Source organism: Antedon mediterranea, chromosome 4 (assembly GCF_964355755.1).
Source record: "Antedon mediterranea chromosome 4, ecAntMedi1.1, whole genome shotgun sequence".
In the NCBI taxonomy this organism is placed as follows: domain Eukaryota; kingdom Metazoa; phylum Echinodermata; class Crinoidea; order Comatulida; family Antedonidae; genus Antedon; species Antedon mediterranea.
In genome coordinates, this window is record NC_092673.1 from 16,349,214 (window position 1) to 16,373,064 (window position 23,851).

General features: G+C 32.6%; 2 protein-coding genes across 2 annotated transcripts in view; both read left to right on the forward strand.

The window, feature by feature from the left end:
• Positions 1–23,851, forward strand: part of LOC140047600 (uncharacterized) — a 264,382-nt gene that overhangs the window by 71,758 nt on the left and 168,773 nt on the right. The gene's annotated exons all lie outside the window — the stretch shown is intronic.
• Positions 948–23,158, forward strand: LOC140047601 (UNC5C-like protein). Its single transcript, XM_072092638.1, has 11 exons — positions 948–1,044; positions 4,531–4,608; positions 15,461–15,996; positions 16,643–16,777; positions 18,319–18,460; positions 18,621–18,644; positions 19,250–19,279; positions 20,230–20,754; positions 21,949–21,979; positions 22,333–22,367; positions 22,657–23,158. The coding sequence occupies exons 2-11, from the start codon at positions 4,569–4,571 to the stop codon at positions 22,728–22,730; spliced, it is 1,572 nt and encodes a 523-aa protein (XP_071948739.1). The 5' UTR covers positions 948–1,044; positions 4,531–4,568; the 3' UTR covers positions 22,731–23,158.

Sequence of the window (23,851 nt, forward strand, 5' to 3'; positions counted from 1 at the left end):
ACTTAAGTCTACTTAAATCTACTAATTTTTTTACTATGGGTAAAACCAATAGACAAATTCAAACTCCTCCTTCCCACATTCGCATTCGAGGAAAACAATTTACGATAGGAGGAGATAAATATTGAATATAAAAATAAAACATTTTCTTGTTAATCCCATTTTTTGTTTCCACAATGAATGAATTTTCTTCACACATTTTTAAGCCAGCTTAAGAATACTATTTTTCTGTATGTAAAATTAAGCATCCCACAAAGCATAACCAAGCTCTACCAAGTGTATAAAGAACAGTGCCCTTATTGTAGGCCTTTAAAAATGCAATTCCAGGTCTATATTGGCAAAATTCAGCCCAAACCATGGTGGGCTCAAGTTCAAGTTATCTTTATTGTGTTTTCACACAGGTATAAAAACAAATTGGTTACTGGTCATAAAACTGAATATAAATAAAAACATTAAAAAAGTTCAAGGCATATTAAAAACTTACGATAGGTGGTCAATAATTCCTACTGCCAAATTGTGAATCATACCAGTTATTCATTTCAGGATTACTTTATTTTCACTTTACACAGTGAAACCATCATAATTTGAACCGTATAGAAATGATTTAGATTCAGGATCTCTGTCAAAAAATGTTGCATAACGCCTATATGTTTGGATGAGTTTGAGTTCCACACAATTTTTAGGACATAATTAATAACTTTAACTGTATACATTTTAGTTAAAAAAATACATTATTATTATAGTATATCCAGAATGAATGAGGTTTACCATTTTCATGTATAGTCGATTGCTTGTACACAGTCACCCACAAGCTTTTATATAACCTTATACCATTGAAAAAGTTTAAAGATACCATATGACAATTCAAGAGTTTTGCCAAGCTGTGACTTTTAAAATAGTGTTTTTTATGAAAATATGTAATATGTAATATTTTTGTTTTGTGCATTTTTTTAGATTTACCAAGTACTGTTGATGAGCAATTTCTAACACAATTTCAGAAACATACAAGTGACAAACAGAAAACAAAACTTCTTAAGCCAGAGAGTGGTGAGTTTAAGAATAAGAGCTGCTGTATGTTTTATGATTGTATCTATATTATAATTTAACAGAATTGTGATTAAAATGGGATTTCAGTAAAGAGAGAATTAGACGCTAATGTTATTAAAAAAACATTTCTGAGCGGTACTGTAAAAAGGCGAAAAGTGTGCAACTGATAACAAATAACAAATGGAGAGATTTTATTTATCATAAATAAAACAAACAGTTGATTGTTTCCATTTAAAATACTGTAATAATGGAATGAAGCTAGTTTGCAGATTAATTTATGTGGCATGCTTGCTTGATTTTTGCTTGATTGTTGATTTTTAGGTTATTTATATGCATTATCATGCGATCACGCACGTAGAACCTTTCTTTAATAATATCATCATATTTTATTCACTTTTCAACTCGAATTTGCGTTATACGAGCACATCAAAAGTGACAGGCTACGCACGTGTAAATTAAAAAAATGGTGAAAATATGCTAAATTTTAAAAATAATATAGATCGTCAGAAAGCTCGGGAACACATATTTTTTATTTCATTTTCTTGAAGTGTATGTATCATGTATGATTTATTATGAAATTAAGAGTACAAAAGTTGATAAGTCATCATTAATTGCATTTTAAATTTAAAAAAATTTTTTTCGACAATCAAAAAATTATGACATTTTCTTAGGCCAAAATAACAAACTTTAACTTTCTTCTTTCAAAATAAAAGTTCATATATTAAAGTTAAAAGTATATAGTTTGACAGTGCATCATTTTTTAACATTTTTAAAGATGTCATCATAGTAAAAAATTATAACTCATTGCGGTATATAATAATCTATCTGCGCCAAAGTGGTTACTGCATAGTAAATACACGGAGGAATCTTTCTACAACTTTTAGTCAGTTGTGTATAGGCTAAAATAGTCCTTGGCTGTACTGCTAATAACTAATTGTACTGTATATTCATTACATTGGTGGTGGGGGGAGGGGAGGTGTTCTTCTAAACACTAAGCCCTTCAAAGTATAACTAATCTCTACCAAGTGTATAAAGTGTATATTTTACAAAATATTTATATTATACAAACATTTAGAGTGTTAATTGCATTTTAAGCAATAATACATTTAGAGAAATTATGACACATTGTACATTCTAGGCTGATGTTTAAATTTTTAATTTTTTTACTATTAATATTTACAAAAGTGTAGCGTACACACATAATGGGGAACTAACGACTGGGGACAGTGGGCACGTTTTCTGAGCGTGCTTTAGTAGGACCAGAAAAGCCTTTAAAGCTGCAATTCCAGGTCTATATTGACAAAATTGTTTGAAAACTTACGATAGATGTTTTTAATCGCATTTCCTACTGCCTAATTCTGAATCATACCAGTTATTCATTTCAGGATTACTTTATTTTCACTTTACCCATTGAAACCATGCTAATCAACTGTATGTTGCTAGAATTTCAACGATTTAGATTCAGGATCGTTGTCAAAAAATGTTGCATAACGTCTATATGTTTGGATGAGTTTGTGTTCATCATAGTAAAAAATTATAATTCATTGCGGTATGTAATAATCTATCTGCGCCAAAGTGGTTACTGCATAGTAAATACACAGAGGAATCTTTCTACAACTTCTAGTCAGTTGTGTATGGCTCGGTGGTCTGTGCTCGTGTCTATGGCATTCAAGGTACCGAGATCGAGTCTCACATTGGGAAACGAAATAAGATTTTTTTTTTATTATTCATATTGTTTGTTCAATTTTATTTTTTAGTGTATAGATTATACACATAATTTATAATGAAATCTAGATAAAAAGTAAGTAATGTCTTTATTATTATGTAACAATGTGGTTTATGACATTATACGCAGAGGGATCTTTGATCGGATTGTGATACCGGCTATTGTATTCGGGTTAGCAAGATCCTATATCTATATATAAATTTACGTACGGGCAAAATTCGATAAATCGCGGTTTATTTCTAGAATTTATACTCGATGGTATATAAAGTTGGTTCGTACTTTCGGTACTCATTTTAACCATCTGATGTAACCCTGTTTACTAATTAAATTGAGTTAAATAATTAGTTATTGACAATTAAAACGAATTTAGGTTCAACGATTTGCCCCAAATAGGGGTGTTTCGTGGTTGTGGTATACACTGTATAATGGATGTCAATCTTAATAAATACCCACACACAATAATACGAGGATGCTTCGCATTTTCCTATCTCCTCCTCAATAATTGTTTTTAATAGCTGAAAACCGGTTGAACAGCTCGAGTACAGCATCATAATGTTGAAGATTTTCTTTAAAAAATACTATTTTGATAGATTTAAATTAATATACGTTTATACAAATGTTTTGATCTGGGATAAATAGAACATTCCAATCTCTGTTCCACAAGTTTCTATTCCCTCAGGCGTCGTAAAGACAAGTACAGTCATAACAGAAATTCGATCCATTTTTTTTCAATCTGTGCGGATTACCAATAAAAAAAAAACCCAAAAATCATATCTTTAACAACGTATTAACAGGAATACTATCAAGTTTCCAACTCTTAACCAACGGAGGAACTACTTTTATTGTATTTGTCTCTATAAATGTATCAATGTGTCATTTGGGTCCTTTCTCCTTTCTTTATTTGATAATATTCATTTACCATTATGGGCCCTCAACAAGACAAAACAACAAACAAAAACAAAGAATATAAAAATTAAAATAAAGATATCAACAAGATGATAATGTCAAAGAAGTTGGTGTTGATGAGAATGACATTACTCTAACATTAATAATTAGTATCATATTTTAACACAAAGAATATAATGTTGATTATTAAGACAAACATAAAGTGGGTAGTTTTGTTGTACTGTAGTTGAATTTCTAAAGCTGATTATAGATATAGAAAGTTATTATAATGTTTCACAAATCTATCTGAAAACAATGATTTCAACAATAATTATAGCATAGCATAGTTAAATGTAGACAGTGAACAATTTTATTCCCTGGTGGTAGTGTTTTCTCTGCTTTGGCCCTCCTCAGCACTCCACATTTTGCTGAAACAAATAAAAATATAAATTTACATCATTGTGTGAACAGGTGCCATGTTAAAATATATTAAATATAAATTAGACAAATTTCACAAATTTCATATATATCTTGTTTTTAAAATAGACTTATATATATATTATATAAAAATCATAGATAAAATCTCATTGATAAGATGATAAGTGAGGGTAACAATGCCTATTATTGTAGATAAAGGTTATATATAATAATATGATTGTTATCATGATGATGATCAAGATATGATAATGACACTCGGGCTATATTCAGACATAGCCTCACCAGCCTTTGTAACCTAGTTACACCAGTATAAAAATATAGAAATTATTATTATATGGTAGCATTATGAACATTAACAATTTTTGCCAAGTTGTGTCTTTTAATATTTCTTTTTATGAAAAATATGTGTTAAATATTTTGTATGTTACATTTTTTAGATTTACCAAGTCTTGTTAGTGAACAGTTTGAGAAACTAATGGTTGAAGAACAGAAAACAAAGCTTAAACCAGTGCTTGGTGAGTTTAAGAATCGTATAAGGAGTTGTATGGTTCAATGTAACATATTAGACCGGGCGCCCAGAAGATTTATTCATGTGAAAAGCCACAAAAGGTCTGATGGGCTGATTATGTAGATATATGGCCAAGATTCAATAATCAATATTGCTGCCGGGTCCTATCCTGTAAATTTACCCTGGGGACACCAAATAGGAGGGGTAAAAAATGGATTTAATCATGTGAAAAGCCACACGGATAAAAGTTGTTGGACATTGTTCCCATATGTGTATACAATGTTAAAACAGCAATGACAGCAACTTTATCCTGTAAGTTGCCCGAGACAGTAGCCCCAAGTGACCACTAAAAAATGGTGTTATTCACCACACGGCTAATTCCTTTTGATTGCAACTGTTACACATTGGGGTGCACAAAAATATTATTGACAGCAACTTTATCCTGTAAGTTGCCCCAAACAGTAGCCCTAGACAGTAGCCAAGAAATGCCCGTTGGGCTATACAAAATTTAATCACACGAAGAGCCACACGGCCAATTCCTTTTTTATTGGAACTGTTACGTCTTGGGATAGACGAAAATACTGATGACAGCAACTTTATCCTGTAAGTTTCCCCAGACAGTAGCCCCAGACAGTAGCCCAGAAATGCCCGTTGGGTCTGGGCCTACAAGATTTAATCACACGAAGAGCCACACAGTCAATTCCTTTTTTATTGGAACTATTACGTCGTGGGATAGACAAAAATACTCATGACAGTAACTTTATCTTGTAGGTTTTCTCAGACAGTAGCCCCAGACAGTAGCCACACGGCCAATTCCCTTTTTATTGGAATTGTTATGACTTGAAATATACGAATGTATTCACGACAACACGTCGGCAGGCTCCTTAACTTCAAGTTTACCCATCAAGTTACAATTTAAATTTACCACCATGTGACACGAATACGGTTTTGTCACCTATTATTGGACCATAGTGATCATTCTGGACATCGTTTATAAGAAACTGTGCTAGAACTTCCTTAAATTCTCCATTCTTTAATAGATCTATACCTTTCTTTTGCTGTTGTTGATCCGCTCCAGTTATAATGAATGTGTTCTTGGCGTTCTACTCTGCACCTCTCTTTAATCTTTCGACATCTTCTATTGATTGTTCTATATATTTGTCCAGCGACATGAGAACAGAATTTCCACTGGCTGAACATACCTTAATCATGATATCTAAAACAATTTTAAATCGTTTTCCCATTATGTAGACACATTATGACGAGGTAAAATTTCATGCAGAACAAGTCCGCCATCAAAGAGAGTTGTGTCGGTCACAGGAGTATCTTCCTTATGTGAACCAGATTGTCTTGTTTCTAAAATCTTCGCAAAAATTGCCTTCTCTGTTTTTGTTGGAGTACCATCGAATGTGCAATAGCTAGTGGTATTTCAGTGATCGTTAGTACATACTGTAATGCAAATCTGTAGTCGTCTTTGATAACAAGTATCCAAAAGCATCACGAACACCTTCAGCTGCACCAAGAGCTTTGTTGCATTTAACGATTTCTTCTTCATGTTTGAAGCAGTACAATTGCGTACCTTTATACGCTTTACCGTCTTTAATAATCTTGTTTCGTCTGAAACACATTCTTTGTAAAATAGCTGCCGTGATAGGTATCCTCTCTGTAGTGTTCCCAGCAAATATGTACTATAGTTATGTCATTTACAGCTTTACCTGTAGCAATATTTACTAATGTGGTTGGTGAATCAGTGGGGAATGGATTGCATGTACTATTTAGCTTAATGAGAAACTTGTCTACATCATTATTATCTCTCTCAATCCTCCGTCGACGTAACTGGTTAGCTGGTGTTTCACCGGGTTGAATTCCACTCATGGACTTCATTTCAGACACAGGAATACTCCGTTGAGTGAGATTTACGCAACAACGACGAAATGCACTCTCTGAGTTCGCAAAAGCTGTATTTCCAGTTGCCGATGACGCAGCATCTCTGTTAACAGTTTGCTCTAATGTAAGATCTACGTTTTTTCGTTCGTCGTGTTGAAAAGGCACCGGCTTTTAAAACATCTAATGCTGCAGAGTCCAAATTCTTCATTTTTTTCAATAAAAAGTGACCCCCAACGAGCATAATTTGGCCGGTTCAGATTTCAACCAAATACGGTAGTACATTGATGTACAGAATCACATCATTCGTTATTACTGCACGCTGGAATTGACGATACAAGCGGTTGATAAGGTACACGTAAATAGCCCAATATGCGGCAGTGTTGCCAAATTCACCCTTTATAGTACGATGTAAAAATTCTTCATATTCATTAGGAAGTATTAAGAATTCGTCACTGTCGGCAATTTGATTAGGCGCATTAATGTCGTCCGTTGGTATTGCTCGAACACTTTGTAGCAAAGTATCATCTTTCATATAGTAGGTACCCAGGAATCGCTTAAACAATTCTTTCTCAAAGGCCATAGCAGTGATTTGATGTATTCTGGTGCATCGGTTGTATAATTTACCATGGATGAAACCATTATCAATCAATCAATCAAATCAATCAATCAAATCAATCAAAGTAACATTTATTTCTCTTCTTTTCTTTCATAGAATATATAATTACAGTAAATATGATTAAAATATGAGGGGCAAGATTCCAAAAAAGCGAAGCTTGTATAAGGCAGCCCATAAAAACTGAAACAAAAAACAGGACAACACAGGAACCGGAAACAGGACAAAAACTGTAATGAAGACTTTTAGTTTCAGGGTACCGAAAAGACTAAATAAAGTCTTAAGTGACCTCTCTGCCAGTATACCCGATTCAGTTAGAATATATTCGATCCCAGAATCAGAAATGTATGTTCCAACCGCTCCAAAAAATGCCACTTCGATATGAAAGTGAAAAAGTGAGTGAGTGATGAAAGTGAGTAAAATTACAAGTCTATCAAAAGCTTTAAGTGCCACGTCACTGGATGATACAGCATTTTTGTCTCATCTGCAACTTTACGAGATCGAATCATTGTCTCTTGCACAACATCATTTCTTGTTGTTGGTTATAAAATTTGGTCCATGTATGCAATGGCAGTTAAAGGAAATGGATCGTTAACGAACGTTGAGTATAAGCCATTGAACAGAGGAAGTTTTCAATTAGATGATAAGATTAGCCAAACTAAAGAGAATAACTTGCATCGGATTCACTTATTTTGTTCCTGGTCTTTTTCTTCAAATTTAAACTTGGCAAGTTTTAGATTTGAATAAAATAGTGGTACTATTTTCTCTGCTCCGTCAAATTTCCGCCTAGGTCTTCCAGTGACCAAACTGACCGGCAGTCCTTCCATCTCAGCGGTTTGCCCCTGAAGGACATTCTGATACGCAATGCGAACTGTAACATTGAGACTATTTTTACCATCCAGGGTTTCCATGTTTAAATCGTAATTGTCCCACGCAGTACCTGTAAAAACAAAACATATCAATATATACACATAATGTACTGTGCAATTTGTCACCTTGATTATTGATACTAATTACTAATTTCATTTATATTTTTCATTAAATTAAAAATATTTATATTACCTGTAGCCAATAGAGGTTGCAACAATAAGCCAGTGGGTGTCTCCAATTCACTCAAAGAACATGTGTATGCTATTTCGGTCTCCAGACGTTTACATTCATCATAGCTTATTGTATGACTGAGGCGATTTAAAATAGTGATTGCTCCCTTAGATCCAAGCATGGACGTTAAACCATGGAGAAATAACTTATTTCTCCATGGTTAAACCAAGACCTAACGATGTATTCTTCCAGGGCCTGACAGTACCTCGTGAAGTTGCAAAAACAATATCCGGTGACAGTGATTGCGTTTTTCTCATAATTTTTCAGATAATCCACATACAAATGTTTGATAAAACAATTTAGTCAGAGGTGGTAGTGGTGAACATTGTTTCATTGTGTGAATAGATTTCGGTGAAGGAATTTTTCTTTTTTTCCATTTTCAAGATTTCTGACCGAAGCGCTAAACCGCACATTGAATTGTTTCATCATTTTCATTGAGGTCTTTTAACCGTGATTTAGCTTTATTGACGCTCATGTCTTCAGGGTATAAAAAGTTTCCAGTCTTGTTTGAGTCTTTGCTAATATTTAATCTATCTCTAAATGTGGTCATTAATTTAGTAACTAATGGCTGACAAGCAAAAGAACGAATATCATCGTCAGTACCTCCGACTGCTTTATACTGTTCTTTGTACAAATCCATGATTTTAAAGGCATATTTTGGTATACGTTTACAAATTATTTCATTTTCAACGTACCTCACCAGCCCATTGTATGCTTCTTCGTGTGTTTTTCTGTTTCTACTTATTACTACTTTCTGGGGCTACTGTCTGGGGCAACTTACAGGATAATTTTGCTGTCATGTGTATTTTTGTCTATCCCAAGACGTAACAGTTCCAATAAAAAAGGAATTGGCCTTGTGGCTCTTCGTGTGATTAAATCTTGTAGGCCCGGACCTAATGGGCATTTCTGGGCTACTGGCTGGGGCTACTGTCTGGGGCGACTTACAGGATAAAGTTGCTGTCATGAGTATTTTTGTCTATCCCAAGACGTAACAGTTCCAATAAAAAAGGAATTGGCCGTGTGGCTCTTCGTGTGATTAAATGTTGTATGGTCCAACGGGCATTTCTGGGCTACTGTCTAGGGCTACTGTTTGGAGCAACTTACAGGATAAAGTTGCTGTCAATGATATTTTTGTGCACCCCAATGTGTAACAATCAACAATCAATCAACAGTTGCTATGCAAAAGGAATTAGCCGTGTGGCTCTTGACATGAATAACACCATTTTTTAGTGGTCACTTGGGGCTACTGTCTCGGGCAACTTACAGGATAAAGTTGCTGTCATTGCTGTTTTAACATTGTATACACATATGGGAACAATGTCCAACAACTTTTATCCGTGTGGCTTTTCACATGATTAAATCCATTTTTTACCCCTCCTATTTGGTTTTCCCAGGGTAAATTTACAGGATAGGACCCGGCAGCAATATTGATTATTGAATCTTGGCCATATATCTACATAATCAGCCCATCAGACCTTTTGTGGCTTTTGACATGAATAAATCTTCTGGGCGCCCGGTCTATATTGTGATTAAAATGGTATTTCAGTATAGTAGAGTAGAACTAATGAAAAAAAGGGGCCAACCTCAAAAAAATTGCAACAAAAGGTTTTTCAACGGATTTTGGTAGTATTGGGTCTACTAAACAACAGAAAAAAAGTCTCAAGAATTTGCGACCCCCGGAAAGTGGTTTTTTTCAAGATGGCCGCCAAAATAGATAAAAAGTGAAAATGGCCATACCTCCTAAACTACTTGGTCTATTGATATAATTTTGGTACCAACATACTCAGAACATACATATTTATATTCGCTATAATAGAAAATTTTGGCCAAAATTGACCGGAAATACCATTTCTGACAATTTGACCTTTGACCTTGATATGTTGTATCTTGGTAACAACTGACCGTAGGGAAACAAATGATGGCTCAAATTGTTCAGAATGTACATATTTACATTTATTGTAATGAGACATTTTGTCAAAAAATGGTTGGAAGTAAAGGTTATTGACCTTTAACTTTATCTATGTAGAATTTCCATATCTCGGCAACTATGTGTGGTAGAGATTTAAAATTGGGCTCTAAATACTGAGAAAATACTTATTTATATTTACTCTAATGAAACAGTTTGACAAAAAATGACTAGAAACGACATGATTTGACCATTGACCTTGATGCTATATTTTGATAATGACTGACTGAGATACACTATTTATGGCTCAATTTGTTCAGAATATAATTATTTTTATTTCGTATAATGGTCTAATCTACCCATGGAATTAAGAGCTTTCCTGGGAATCAAGTAAACTGTAATATTTATAAAGACTTTTAGAATATGAGTTCAAGTTCAAATTGTTCAGAACATACTGTATACATTCTTAATAATAATAGTGTATAAAAAACCCGAAAAGTAAACAAAAACAAATAATAATAATTTTAAATTTCTAATTACGGTATAGCAGCAGTTGATTGGATATTGTGCATGTATTTAGTACGGCATCCTAAACAACTGTTCCAACTTCGTCTTCATCGTCATCAATCTCTCTATCTACGTTGTTCCATTCTTCTAGTTGACACACTCCACAAACTGAAGTACATGCCAATCCATAGCGTCTACAACTGCAACATACAGTTTTACATCCAGTAGTACAGTTACAAAGGATGATTTTCAAAGTTCTTCTGGAGCAGCAGTTTCAATCGTCATTATTGGCACAAATGTTTTATTAAAAACTTCCCCGACTTGGCAGCATCCATGGTATTATCTTTCTTTATCCATTGCATGATTTGATAGTATACTCTAAGACTGTGACATTTTGTAGCAGATGAGGTTGGTGGTAGTAGTTGTTGAGGTTTGATAAATTATTTACCTTCAGCAACTTTCTTATTAAACAGCTTGCATCTGTAGCTATTTAGGAAATCCAGTGACTTGGCTCCAAAAAGAATAGACATGGCCTTTAATCCAAACTCCTCGATAGTTTGAAGTTTCTGATGCGGTTGAGTGAAAATATCGGCACACATCAGTGTCATATTCTAGGTTACTTTCTATCAATTTATTGGTTTATTTGCCTTCCTAAAGATGTCTTTGGCTTCGAAGAGTGAGGGTGGAAACGAACTTAGTTCATATTTCATTACATCGTCCAGAGAGATTTGTCCTAACTGAATTTGATGGAAAGAAAGAAGAATTCCTGTCAAGGCATGAGAACAAACACAAATTTATCAACATGCTTTCATATGAGCTACAGAAAAAAGAATGTCCTGTACGACATGCAGCCAACGAGTTATGGTTATGATGCTTGGCTACCACTCCAAGGGTCCTGAGTTCAAGTTCCGTCACATGTCAGGATTTTTTCTAAGGACCAAATTACTCCACTCCCAAAGACTTGTAATAAGACTTTGTTTTGTAGAGCATCTTGTGTATATGCTTGTCTTGATCAGCAATAGCTGCATGGATCACCCACATTAAATATGGTTTAAAAAAAACAAAAAAAACAATGCCGATGTTGACATTGCTCTGGCAACAGTTGAAGTCTCTGAACATAATACAGTAACTTTGATTGGAGAAGACACAGACTTTACTGGTACTTTTACTGTATCATGTAAATACAACAAACCGAGAAGTGTACTTCAGATTAGACAAAGGAAAAGATGGGCCTACTAGAGTGATTAATGTAACCAGTTTGAAATCTGTTTTAGGATATAAAATGTGAACTGCATTACCCATAGTGCATGCATTCACTGGTTGTGATTCGACGTCTAGGATTTTCGGAATCGGCAAGAAAGCGGCATTTAATAAATTGATTGAAAGTAACCCAGAATATGACATGTGTGCCGATATTTTCACTCAACCGCATCAGAAACTTTAAACTATCGAGGAGTTTGGACTGAAGGACATGTCTATTCTTTTTGGAGCCAAGTCACTGGATTCCCTGAATAGCTACAGATGCAAGCTGTTTAATAAAAAAAGTTGTTGAGGGTAAATCATTTATCAAACCTAGCCTCAACAACTACCACCAACGTCATCTGCTACAGAATGTCAGTCAAATCATGCAATGGCTATAGAAAGATAATACCATGGATGCTACCAAGTGGGGATGGAAAGTTTGTAATAAAACATTTGTGCCAATAATGACGATGGAAACTGCTGCTCCAGAAGAACTTTTGAAAATCATCCATTGTAACTGTACTACTGGATGTAAAACTGTATGTTGCAGTTGTAGACGCTATGGATTGGCATGTACTTCAGTTTGTGGAGTGTGTCAACTTGAAGAATGGAACAACGTAGATAGAAAGATTGATGACGATGATGAAGACGAAGTTGGAACAGTTGTTTAAGATGCCGTACTAAATACATGCACACTATCTATATATAAATTTACGTAAGGGCAAAATTCGGTAAATCGCGCCTTACTTTTAGAATTTTTACTCAATGGTATATAAAGTTGGTTCGTACTTTCGGTACTGATTTTAACCACCTGATTTAACCCTATTTACTAATTAAATTAAGTTAGATAATTAGTTATTGACGATTAAAACGAATTTAGGTTCAACGATTTGCCCCAAAGAGGGGTGTTTTCCGATCGTGGTATACACTGCCTAATGGATGTCCATCTTGAAAAATACCCGCCACAAAAATTCGAGGAGGCTTCGCATTTTCCTATCTCCTCCTACGATAATTGTTTTTAATAGCTGAAAACCGGTTGAACAGCTAGAGTACAGCATCATAATGTTGAAGACAGGCCGATTTTCTTTAAAAAATACTATTTTGATAGATTTAATATACGATTCTACAAATGTATTGATTTGCGATGAATGGAACATCCCAATCTCTCAGTCTGCCAGAGTTTAACACAAGTAGGTAAATTTATGAGCCCTTGGTTTAACACATACGGTAGGTAAATTGGGCCCTTTGAGAATATACTTGCAATACTTCGACAATACTGTAAATACCTATTAACTATTGTTTGTCCTCATTTGAATCGAACATTTCTTACTGTGAATGTTCGTACTGTTAGATGTAATATAAAAATATATACAAATAAACTTTATTACTGAGATTGTGGATACTACTGTTAGATATATAAACACATTATTATATACAAATAAACTTTATACTGACAGTTCCTTCTCAACGTTTGTATTAATTAATAATTACCAAAAATATAAACGTCGTAGTGGTGTATCGTGTACTTTAATATTTCAATCGATTATGACAGTGACAGTTTTAACAAAGTATTAAATCGCAAATGTTTTACTGTATTTAGATGTAGGCCTATATTATTTATAGGCCTATAAAACATGAAAGAAATATTTCGTTACTGAGTGGATAAAGAATATATTTAAAAATTGTTCTTCTTTGTACCTATCCGCTTTCCCATCCCTCAACCCTAATGTTACATACAAAACACAAATTGGGTTTCTTTAAAAGAGTCCAAATCAAAAATTTGGACTCATTTTGTGATAAGTTTCTCCTTCGGAAGTAATTCCCAGGGTGCTAATTTTAGTTGACTACATAAATCATCGTGTCTATTTATTCGTTTCTGTAAACGACAATGTATTATAGTACTGCGGTACGTACATTTGAAATCGCCAGTTTTGTTACGCTGAAATTACTGTGTATTCGAGAACCATCTGTGGGTACGACCTAGATGGTACGCGAGCGAAGCGAGCGTACCATCTAGTCTAATCAATTGCTGCTATACCGTAATTAGAAATTTAAAAGTTATAATTATATTCTGAACAAATTGAGCCATAAATGGTGTATCTCAGTCAGTCATTATCGAAATATAGCATATCAAGGTCAATGGTCAAACATGTCGTTTCTGGTCATTTTTTGTCAAACTGTTTCATTAGAGTAAATATAAATAAGTATATTCTCAGTATTTAGAGCCCAATTTTAAATCTCTACCACACATAGTTGCCGAGATATGGAAATTCTACATAGATAAAGGTTAAAGGTCAATAACCTTTACTTCTAACCATTTTTTGACAAAATGTCTCATTACAATAAATGTAAATATGTACATTCTGAACAATTTGAGCCATCATTTGTTTCCCTACGGTCAGTTGTTGCCCAGATACAACATATCAAGGTCAAAGGTCAAATTGTCAGAAATGGTATTTCCGGTCAGTTTTGGCCAAAATGTTCTATTATAGCGAATATAAATATGTATGTTCTGAGTATGTTGGTACCAAAATTATATCAATAGACCAAGTAGTTTAGGAGGTATGGCCATTTTCACTTTTTATCTATTTTGGCGGCCATCTTGAAAAAAACCACTTTCCGGGGGTCGAAATTCTTGAGACTTTTTTTCTGTTGTTTAGTACACCTAATACTACCAAAATCCGTTGAAAAACCTTTTGTTGCAATTTTTTGAGGTGAAACCTTATTTCTACTCTACTAGTAGTGGACTTGTAGTAATATAAGAATTTCATTCATTTAGTTTATCATATATTATATAATATACAAATTCTTATAATTGCGTGCAACTTCAATAGCTTAAATTGTCCTTGGCTGTATTGCTATGATTATTAGTTTCTCACTCATGGTTCAAAATTTGGCACAAAACATTTTCAATGAGTTGAAAGATTAAGAGAATTATTTAATTGGTCAGATGTTTTGTCTTATTCTGACGTAATTGCACTGTATACTCAGTTCAATGAGAACACTTTGCGAACAAATTTAAAAGTATTTGACAGATTGGACTCAAACCCATGACCTCCAGATTACTAGCATTGCGTATATACCCCCAGACCACCGAGCTCAGTAGTATAGAGAGGTTTGAGTCCCATGCACACACTCCTTATAGTGTAAATATCTTTTTAAATGGTTACATATTATTTTAGTTACTGTTCATGTATTTATTACAACAGATGGCATGGTAATGATACCACAACCAAAGTTGGCTGCAATAATATTAAAAACATGAAAAACTATTTTTGTTATAAAATTAAATAGAACTAACACTGTGCAAGTAAAGTTGAAATAAATGAATTGAGGAAAATAGACAATCTTACATTGCTGTATATAAATTGTTCTGCTAGTTAACTTAATGACATGTTCCAATATAAGCTGTATTATCTACTACTGTACAGTGTTAATATAATCTTGACAATAAAGATGATTTGGTACTATTTTTGTTAAGGAGTTATACTCTAAAGAGAGCTAACATAGTAAATTTGTCATGGAAGAAAGTATAATTGTATTATGAAGGAGATTGTAACAATTACTATATAAACACAATTAAAATAATGTTTCATTCTGCAGATCGAATGGAGTTAATTGTGGACTCTACAGGTGGAACTCTTCACCTTAAGGATGAAGGCATAAAGTTACAGATACAACCTGGAGCAATAGAAGAAGGAAAGACAGTTAAAATATCACTAGAAAATATTTTGGAGGAAACAGACATGCCTGTACTTCATCCACTTGAATCAATAATATCACCTATTGTTAAATGTGGACCAGAAGGCACCATCTTCAACAAGCCCTGTTTACTGTCATTTCCACACAATGCTGTAAATGAAGAGTTTTGGGAATTCTCTCTACTTTTTAAAGAATGCTTTCAAGATAAATGGAAAAACCTCACATTAGAAATTGATGAAAAGGACATGAATTTTACTTTAAACAAGGGCCGATGTTTTATAAATTTAAATCATTTCTGTTTTTCTGCAATTAAAGGTCGAGTAAGAAATATCTTTTATGCTAAAAAAAGTATAAAGTTGGGCGTTTTTGGAAAGGCGCTTGTAAATGAAAATGAATATCGACTTCGAGTAACATTTTTTAAGCCAGGAAAACAAAAGGTAATTGTTAATTTTTTAGTAAACTGTATTTGAATTCCAATTTCATGGAACTTTTATTTTGTAATCTTTTATGCACAAAAATGTTCCAAATCATTTATTAGATGATCGTTGCTTTTATAACTGATAAATTATTTTATTAACCTGCATAGGTATTTATATATATATGCATAGACAATTTAAGCAGAAGGTTTCCATTATTTTCATGAAAAGGGAAATAAATACACAGAAAATCTCATTTCTTTATTTTTTTCCCAGTTTTTTCACCTTTGTGTAATTTGTGTACAAATATATTTTTAAATATGTAAATATGCTTATATGATAGAAATATTTGTAAAAACAGCTCAAATAAAATGTTTCTTATAATATATTTACTGTAGGGGCCTACCGGTGACATTGATTTCTTCAATAGAGTTGAAATTTTTTATTAAACTTTCTTGGGTTATCCTCAGTTCATTCAGTTAATATTGTTTTCTTGTACCTTTTCTTTTTTTTTCTAAATCTGTATCTGTACGTAAAATTGAATGAACTGAAATAAAATGAATGAAATAAATAGAATAAATGAAGAGCCATGAGGTAAAAGAGATAAAATTGCCTCTGTTTGTGGTATAACCAGGAAAGAGACTTACTTTCCATGTATGAATTTCAGGAGGTTAATGAAGAACAAGCATACCAGGGCGACAAACTTTTAGAACCAGGTACAGTACGGTCTTTGTATAAAGACTTGGAAATAAGAGTTGAAATACCAAATCAGAAATGGAGAGTAGTGGATAAAAGAGTAAAAGTAAGCAATTTGTTTTATTTATGAAATTATTTTCTTTTAAAAATTCACAAATCTGTGCAAATGCATTATTGTATATTATAGGTAGTCTGCTGATTATTGCTTGTTGAAACAGTAATTTGAGTAGCACACACTAGAATGAGAAAAAGTCTAAATTCCACAGTGTTGCAATGTTTACAATTTTTGTAAGGCTCCATCCTTATATTGTTCACAAGAATTTCAACTCATCAATTGAATGTGTAGGCTGATGGCAACATAACTTGTATTAAATTGTTTTTTATGTATTAAATGATTTAGTTAAAGAATGTCAGGGTCGTAGCCAGGGGGGATTTTATGGTTCGGGCAAAACCCCACTTTACAGCGAACCCCCTAACTGCGAACCCTACCCCAGACATGCCCACTACCTCACCCTCATCTCTGAAAATCCTCCAAATACGTGCCCCACAGTACAAAAGGTTATTGGTAAATCAAAAAATTTGTAAACTCTTTCGTGAATAACTCGTACTTTCGTTCCTGTATGAGCATACGTTGAGCGATACCTGTCTGTAAATTTCTAAGAGTTGCAAATGAATTGCCGATTTTCACCTGAAAATAAATACAAATTTTTGATCCTTGGATGGACAGTAACATGATATTGACTCGTGTATCGTACTCATACAGTGAGCTGGGTCGATTCGTTTAGGTCACTGGCAGTCAATATGCATATGTATATAGCCTTCCGACGTACATCAAAAAATGGAATGCTGCGGTTACCTACAGTATTTATGTGTGGCCAAGAAGTATAGTGTATCATCATTATAGAGGATTATAGTGAATATTAATATTTTACACTAAAATATCTATGGTATCATGTACTGTAGATCCGATCCGATCCGATTATTTTTGTCTAGACCACCAACCGATACGTAGGCCTACTTAACTGTATCAATACCACCTATTTACATTGATATATTTAATTTCCTCAACAAATTGCTGTAAATAAATATAGATAGAGCTATAATAAGCATTGAATTTGTATTCTCACCCAAAGCATACTTTTTTCTGGGTTTCACGTACGTTTGCATTGAACTTGAACGCAAAACAAAATACCGAGTGAATGAGCTGTGACCCAAATAGTTAGTCTCCGAACTCCCCTCTTGACAGATCCTGGCTATGGCCCTGAATGTACTGTAGATTTTAAACAATTTGGGGTGCATACATATTTTGTTCACAAACTATGACGACGTAATTTGTGAGCCACCTGATTTGTCAGTGTTTGTAATGTTAAAGTTGGCCTTGGTTTAACTTTAACGATTACAATTGTTAAATTGTTTTAATTGATACAATTTCAATGATCTGAATTACGCAAAGCGGCAATTACCCTTTTCCTGTTAAGTTAAGTGATATTTATTTTAAGGCAAATTTATATAGGTAATTACTATGACTTTGGTCTATTTTGCTTACTGGTAATAAGCACCCGAAATACTTATTACATGGAGGTATACATGGTCCAAAGAACTGCTGTGAGCTAAACATACATATCCAATATATACTTTTTTTCCTAGATTATCCTTGCTGAATACCTATGGTGTGAAAGACCATCAACAAAATTTTATTTAGAAAGAGTTAATTCATCAACAAATGATCTAAGGGCAACCTTATCACTAAAACAAGATTCAAATGATATTCCTGAAGTGGAAGTGGATTGTAAGTATTTAAATGTTGTATAATTTAAGTAGTAAATTAAATCTATATATAAATAACACATTTATAATTCATAAAGATAGCAATTAAATCTCTAATCTTGTAACCACAAAGAATCTATTGTTTATCTATTATAAATAATTATATGTCTTATTTGTTACAGGTGATATCAGGTCTTCAATCGCAAGTATGTCATATTTATTATGTTGATTTTCAGTAGTAAACTGTAGCATTTACTTTTGTTTCTATGAACCCTTTTAATAAAGTGTCTATTTATAATTTCTTTATGAAAACGGTATTTGTACAGAAGAGCCACTATTAAAGAGACACTTTTGTTTCCTTAATAGGGGTGTCCTCTTATTAGGCAGTGGTGGCACCCGAGAGGCATCGGTTGACCAGATGGGGAGAAAAATGTTTTTCCTAATAGAGTATTGTTTTTACCCTATTGAGTGTGCCCAATCAAGGACTAAAACTAACCTTACTGTAAAGTATAATATCGCCGTGATGGCCCAGCCAATGAATGCTAGCTTCGCACCTATGACCCACCATACCCTCCTCTGGGCGTTTGGCAAATCCTGGCACCACCACTAATAAGGGATTTCTTTTATATTATGGTATCATAAAGTAGGGGGTCTACTATATCAATGAATATTGAGTTGTTGAAAAGCATTATTGTTTTAGTAGAAATTCTATTTAACATGTGGTCTTGGCCTGTCATAATATGTTTCTTAATTACAACAAAATATGTGTTTTTTCTATTGAAACATTTATTGTATACTGTATTTGTTACAGGAAATGTTGAACCACCCGTAACCAACCCAGGTATAATATATTTATCATTCCAATTAAGTTAATTTAGCATTCAATTTGTATGATACAAATACAAAATCATACAGTACCATCCTGAAAACATTTGTACTTAACTCGTAGTATCCATGGAAAAAAAATGTTGTTCCGTTAGTGGTTCATGAACTATTTAGCAGTTAATTCCTGGTAAAACTCGTACATCAATAAAAAAAAAGTGTAGAAACAATGCAAGGATTATTTAAATCGCTATACTCCTGCTTATTCATATAAACATTTTCTGAGATGAGTTATCTTATACATTCATGTTTGGACAAAAATGGCAAAATTAAGCGAGATAATACACATATTATATCTGGTGGCAAGTCCACACCTTCTATTGTTTTGCTCGGATGTAATTAAAAAAATTGAACTACAGTTTTAAAAACCAAAATGTTTACCATTTCTTTAAATAGTACCGTAAATCTTCTAATTGTAACCCTGGGTTATTATTCTTTGATTGTTTTTTATGGTGGGTTACTATTAGAAGAGAGGTTACTATTAGAGTAGTGGGTTACTATTACTAATCTTAAATTAGGCACCTGAAAGTAGTAACCCACCCCAACTTTTCCGGTCAGCAAATCATAGCAAAATAATAAAACAGTACGAATAAACAAATTTGTTTGAACTCTAACTTTATTTTATAAACTCAAAAACACTCTCCACACTCCCGAGATCAACATGCATTATCTCCTTATTTTCAAAATACTACTGCATCATAAACGACCAGTCTTCATAAATGTAATTTTGTCAATAGTTTTTGTGACTCTAATATTAACCCCCATGGGTTACTATTAGAGTAGTGGGTTATTATTATAGATTGACTTACAAGTGGGTTACTATTAGAAGATTTACGGTAATAGCTCAGATACATATATCTTGTATGTGTCAATAGGAATATAATACATTTTTCAACATTTTTTTTCCAGCAAATTTCAATGTCTTGCAAGAAAAGTTCAGAAAGTTAAAACATGATCTTGGCTTAGTCTATGTTGGTGAAAGATACCTCTTGCCAAGATGTTGTCTCTTTGATGAAATAGATTTAGAGACCCTTGCTGATCCAAATTGCACAGCAAATGATCTATTTAACAACCTCCATGACAAAGATGACATCTCACCTGCTGATATTAATATCTTGTCGGAGATTGCTGATTTGTCACAGCTTAAAGATGCTGAAAATCTTATAAATCTGTATGTGATAGAAAATAAGATTTCAAAAACCGATAAACATACACTATCCACATATAGGAAACGATTATGTAAGGCATTGAAACAATTTGACCCAAATAAGTTAAAAGATGTAATTGCTTTCTATGGATTGAGGCCATTAAGAAATAGCATAGAAACCATTTGGGATTTAGTGTTTCACTTGGAGAGCAATGGAAAATTAATAAATGAATCAGAAAGAAAGATTTTTGCTGATCTGCTTGGACCAATTGCAAAGAATATACTTGGTATGTATGTTGTATATATATATATATATTATTACACCGGGCGGGTTGGAATTTATTTCTATGCCTGTTGTGTTTATATTATTATTATATTATATATTTTTCAAGAATACAATTATGGCCCGTTTCTGCTGTGAAACAGAATCAGGACAAATTGCAAATAACCTTTTAAATGATGTTTTCAAAATAAGGGTTAATAACACCCAATTGGTTCTTTGTTAGAATGCCATTAGCCAATTTTTTCAAAATACTGTAGCATCTTGAACATTTGACTGCTTGAGCATTTTTGGAAGCACAAACTTGCAGATATAAAGATATATATTTTCAAATAAACAGTTATTCAGTGTTATACAGCAGAAATAGGTATTACATGAACAATATGATTGCCATACTTATTCAAATAAATGCCACCCCCTTCAATTTTTTCCTCAAATAAACGCCCCGTCACATGCATATACACACAATATTGAATTATAACTCATTTTTTTCTATTTTTAGCAGAATTCATTGACTTCCCATGATCTACAATTGACCAAGCATTTTTATAGAATTCTTGATATTAATTGTGTTGTATTTTTTCATATTTAGGGAGAATTAATTTGATTATACATGTTACCATATTACACCCCGAATAAATGCCTCTAAATCTTATTAAACTTCACAATTACATACTGATATTAGGAACAGGAAGGAATTCATTTTTACCCCAACCCCCACCCATCCTGGCATCAAAGATATTGTATTCAAGATCCTACTTACTGTATAGTAATGCTGCATCAAGATATATTGTAATATTTCAACCACACCATTTGAAGTAAAAATATGTTTATTGTATAATAATTACAAGCTGATACCAATCGTACTATCTTTGACCTACCTGAAACCTGAATATATAACATAAAGATAGGCAAGAATCGCCAAAAGTATTTTTCAATATATTGTGGTAAATCCCCATAAGACAGATATTCATAAACATAACTAATATGCATTTAATATATCACTGGCACTGGTATATTTTTATTCAATTTAAGAAATACATACAAATACAGTAGGCCTACATCTAAATATATAAAATCACTGAATCATTAAATTTAGCAGCAGGAAAAAAAACTGGTGAACTGTTGGTCAGGTATGAATAAACAACTCAATTGTTTTCTCGCAATTTGTAATTCTTAATGATATTCATTGTTATTTCAGATCCATACCAACAACAACACAACAACGACAGGTATGCAAGTGTTTTATTAATATTTTGTTTATGTAATGAAACAATGCTATTAATTAATAGTACTAATTAATTACTAATTGCTTTCAATCAGTGCGTTCACTCAGCATGATTTTGACAGTCACTACTGTAGTATTAATGACATTTGTAGTTATTTATCGCAATTAGTAGTACTGATTAATGAGAAGAAGCTCATAAAATATCGTAAGTCATCAATATCATTAAAATGCTGCTGTTGACCTGCAATTTTATTTAAAATCCAGAATCTGTCACTGTATATGTAACAAACTTAATTCAATAATTAATGCCTATATAAATAAGAGTTGTCATTATGTGTACAAATGTTCTTTTTACAGTAGCTTCATCAAAAGGATATATACATATTTGAAAGGTATTACAATTTTTTTCTCTATTAAATCAAAGTGTTTTTTTTTTTCTATTGAAAGACTAAAAGAATAAAAAATATATTTTCTTCACCAATAAATAGCTAACAAATAGCTAACTATAGATGCTTTTGGTCCTCATTCCTTACAAAATAAAGCAATAAAATAAAATACCATTTTAATAATGTAGATATTAACAAATCATAATGGAACTTGATATTCTTGAGATATCTTTTAAGTATTTAAAAATAAAAACAAAGTTGAATATTTATCAAAACATTTTTCTCTTGATTTCAGATCACTGGTGGATGATTCCAGTTTGTATTATTTTAATTGCAGTCTTTGTAAAATTTGTATATGGACTAGTATAGCAAGAATTTTAAACTATAGTTTTGTACAATATTGCTTCACTGCACCTCCATCTCACTGGCACAAAATAAGAAAAAGAATTGTTATCAGAAACTGTAAACACCACTATTAAAAATGTTAAAGAAACAATCATAAAATGTGGAAATTTCTCTCAAATCGATTTTATAAGAAAAAGAATAACAAATAATAATAAATAATTTTATTATTATAATTATTTTTAAATCCAAATGTTGTTAGTAAGAAATATGTAAATTGCATTTGTTCTCCATTTGATGCAAATACTAATTGCAAGTATTTCACATCCACTCAGAAGTTATTATGTTTATATATTTATGTGTACACACCACATCATTTGAAACATTATAATATGATAGAATAGTTTGTATTATATCAAGTATTTCACATCCACTCAGAGGTTATGTATGTTTATATATTTATGTGTACACACCACATCATTTGAAACATTATAATATGATAGAATAGTTTGTATTATATCAAGTATTTCACATCCACTCAGAGGTTATGTATGTTTATATATTTATGTGTACACACCACATCATTTGAAACATTATAATATGATAGAATAGTTTTTATTATCAAGTATTTCACATCCACTCAGAGGTTATGTATGTTTATATATTTATGTGTACGCACCACATCATTTTAAACAGCATAGCATTACATAGCTCCATTCAATAACTTTTTAAAAATGAAAGTTGGCTAAAGATAAATCAATGGTTTTATTGGAGTACGAATGAAATAAATTTTAATCATCAGTGGAAAAAAAACGGACTAATCAAAGTTGTTAGGTAGATCGTTAATATAGAATAGGGGCCAAATCGTTAAATTACGTAAGGAGGAATTAGGACTTGCTGAGATTATATCTGTTGGACTGTATTTTTTAAGTAATCAGTAAACCAAATGAACAAGTTGATATAAACTACACTTTAAAAAAATTGTAAAAGAAAATATATTTAAACGTAGAACTGGGCCAAATCTCTAGTTATTGTCTTTTCTATTCTGTAATCGTCGTTTGATTTTTGTCTTCCTTTGCTTTATATTTGTATTTTTGTATGCAGTGATGAATTCAAATGAATAAATAAAATAATAATTGTCGGATTTC

Bases quoted from the DNA above. Each gene is read 5' to 3' on its own strand.
- LOC140047601 (XM_072092638.1), top strand. From the start codon at position 4,569: ATGGTTGAAGAACAGAAAACAAAGCTTAAACCAGTGCTTG. The intron at 20,755-21,948 runs GTATGTATGTTG...TTGTTATTTCAG, and splicing joins AATTGCAAAGAATATACTTG to ATCCATACCAACAACAACAC. The intron at 22,368-22,656 runs GTATTACAATTT...TCTTGATTTCAG, and splicing joins GATATATACATATTTGAAAG to ATCACTGGTGGATGATTCCA.